The 1,566-nt window shown below is 60.9% G+C and overlaps 1 protein-coding gene across 1 annotated transcript in view; it reads right to left on the bottom strand.

Annotated features, from left to right (window-relative positions):
* Nucleotides 1-1,318: 1,318 nt before the first annotated feature.
* The window catches only part of UBE2O (ubiquitin-conjugating enzyme E2O), an 18,372-nt gene continuing 18,124 nt past the window's right edge, over nt 1,319-1,566 (bottom strand). The window contains exon 19 of the mRNA XM_014531739.1: nt 1,319-1,559. Within this exon, the coding sequence (XP_014387225.1) occupies nt 1,319-1,559 (241 nt within the window). The remainder of the gene's footprint in view (nt 1,560-1,566) is intronic.

Below are 1,566 nucleotides of genomic sequence, written 5' to 3'. Positions count from 1 at the left end.
CCCCGCGGCTGCTGCCCGCCGGGTGGAAATGGCACAGCTCGGTGAGGAGCCGCTGGCGGCGGACAAGACGCATCATGCTTTGGCTTCTTTTTTGCTTGTTTTGTGTTTCTAATAAGAGTTAATATCTTTACTTTTGAAATTTATTTTCTTTCAACCTTAAATATTACATACATACACCAAAAATTACATACCTGCAATGCGCTCAACAGCGTCTCTTAACCTGGAGCTTCACATTATCAAAAGCTTAGAAAACGTGTAAACCTCTGGGCCCGTCTGCGAGGGAGACCCCACGCCCGCCACCTCTCCCCAGACTGAGCCTGCGGAGTCTGTAAGCGAAGGGCTGACAGTGCCGCCTCCTCACGGGAGAGAGGTGCTCCGTGTACGAGCTACAGGCCACCTCCCCGCGTGAGCATTTGGTAGTGGGAGAGGCAGAGTCCGTGGGAGAGGCCCCAGCGCGGCCCAGGCCCTGGGTGTGCTGCTCCTCCCGCCCCTGGGGTCCCGGGACAGGACTGAGCCGGGAGCGGACATTGGCTTCAGTTCAAGCAGGCGAGGCCGTGAAGCCAGAACTGCCCCCAGCCACGTGGGCAGGAAGAGCAAGGCACCTACAGCTGTTTCTTTCCCAGCAGCTCCCAGTCCTCACTGCGTGTTAGCATGTGAGGCCACCACCTCGCCTGGGTGTCACCCTGAGCCCCCGCCTGGCCTCTTAGGAGCAAGTTCAACAGGCCTGAGGACTGTCCTGTGGTACAAGGGCCACAGGCCTGAGGACTGTCCTGTGGTACAAGGGCCAGAACAGAGCCAGGCGTCAGTGACAGTGGCTACAACGCCCAGGGGAGAGAGTGGTGCTGGGGGCCGGGGGGACCTAGAGGCAGTGGCCTGGGACATGGGGAAGCTACAATGGCACTGAAGATGGAAGGGACGGGGAGATTGCCGGAGCAACCCACTTCATGCAAGGCACGGCCGCTCGTCCTGCTGCTCTGCAAAGCTCTGGGCCCCGGAGCCCGGCCCGGAAAACTCCACCTCGACCCGAGAGGGAGACGGCAAGGGGACGGGTGCCGACATCCCGCCTGGGGTGAGAGTGGAAAGTCAGCAACAGGGTCCAGATGCGTGGCACAGGGCTCGCCTGTTGGAAGATCGCTTCTGAGCAGAAATGGCAGCATCTCAAGAAATTCCTTGCACGTCAGCATCAAACTCACCCGGGGGGCGAGGAGGGGGGGCGGGGGACAGGAGACAGGAGAGAGCGGGAAGCGGGGAGGGCCTGGAGGAGGGAGTGAGCAGGTGCTGGCCTCTCCCACCACGATCCTCCTTCCTGGGGCTGGCGTTACTTGTCCTCTGTGCTCTCAGGCATGCCTGCCTCGATCAGAGCGGCCCGGAATTGGGCCAGGACGCCCCGGATGCTCTTGATGAACCCCTTGGAAAGCGGGAAGAGGGGAAAGCCGATGTCAGGGTAGCCGCTCTTCTCAGGCAAGAAGCTCCGGTAGCTCTTTCTCCGCTTCTTTGGTTTGACACTGGGGGGCACTGAGGCGTCCGGCGCTGCCTCCGAGGCCTGGTCTGTGTGGTCCCTGCTGG

The sequence above is a fragment of the Myotis brandtii genome, unplaced genomic scaffold (assembly GCF_000412655.1).
Source record: "Myotis brandtii unplaced genomic scaffold, ASM41265v1 scaffold825, whole genome shotgun sequence".
Lineage (NCBI taxonomy): Eukaryota > Metazoa > Chordata > Mammalia > Chiroptera > Vespertilionidae > Myotis > Myotis brandtii.
The sequence above is the reverse complement of the archived record's forward strand: the minus strand, read 5'-3'. Positions and strand labels throughout refer to the sequence as shown.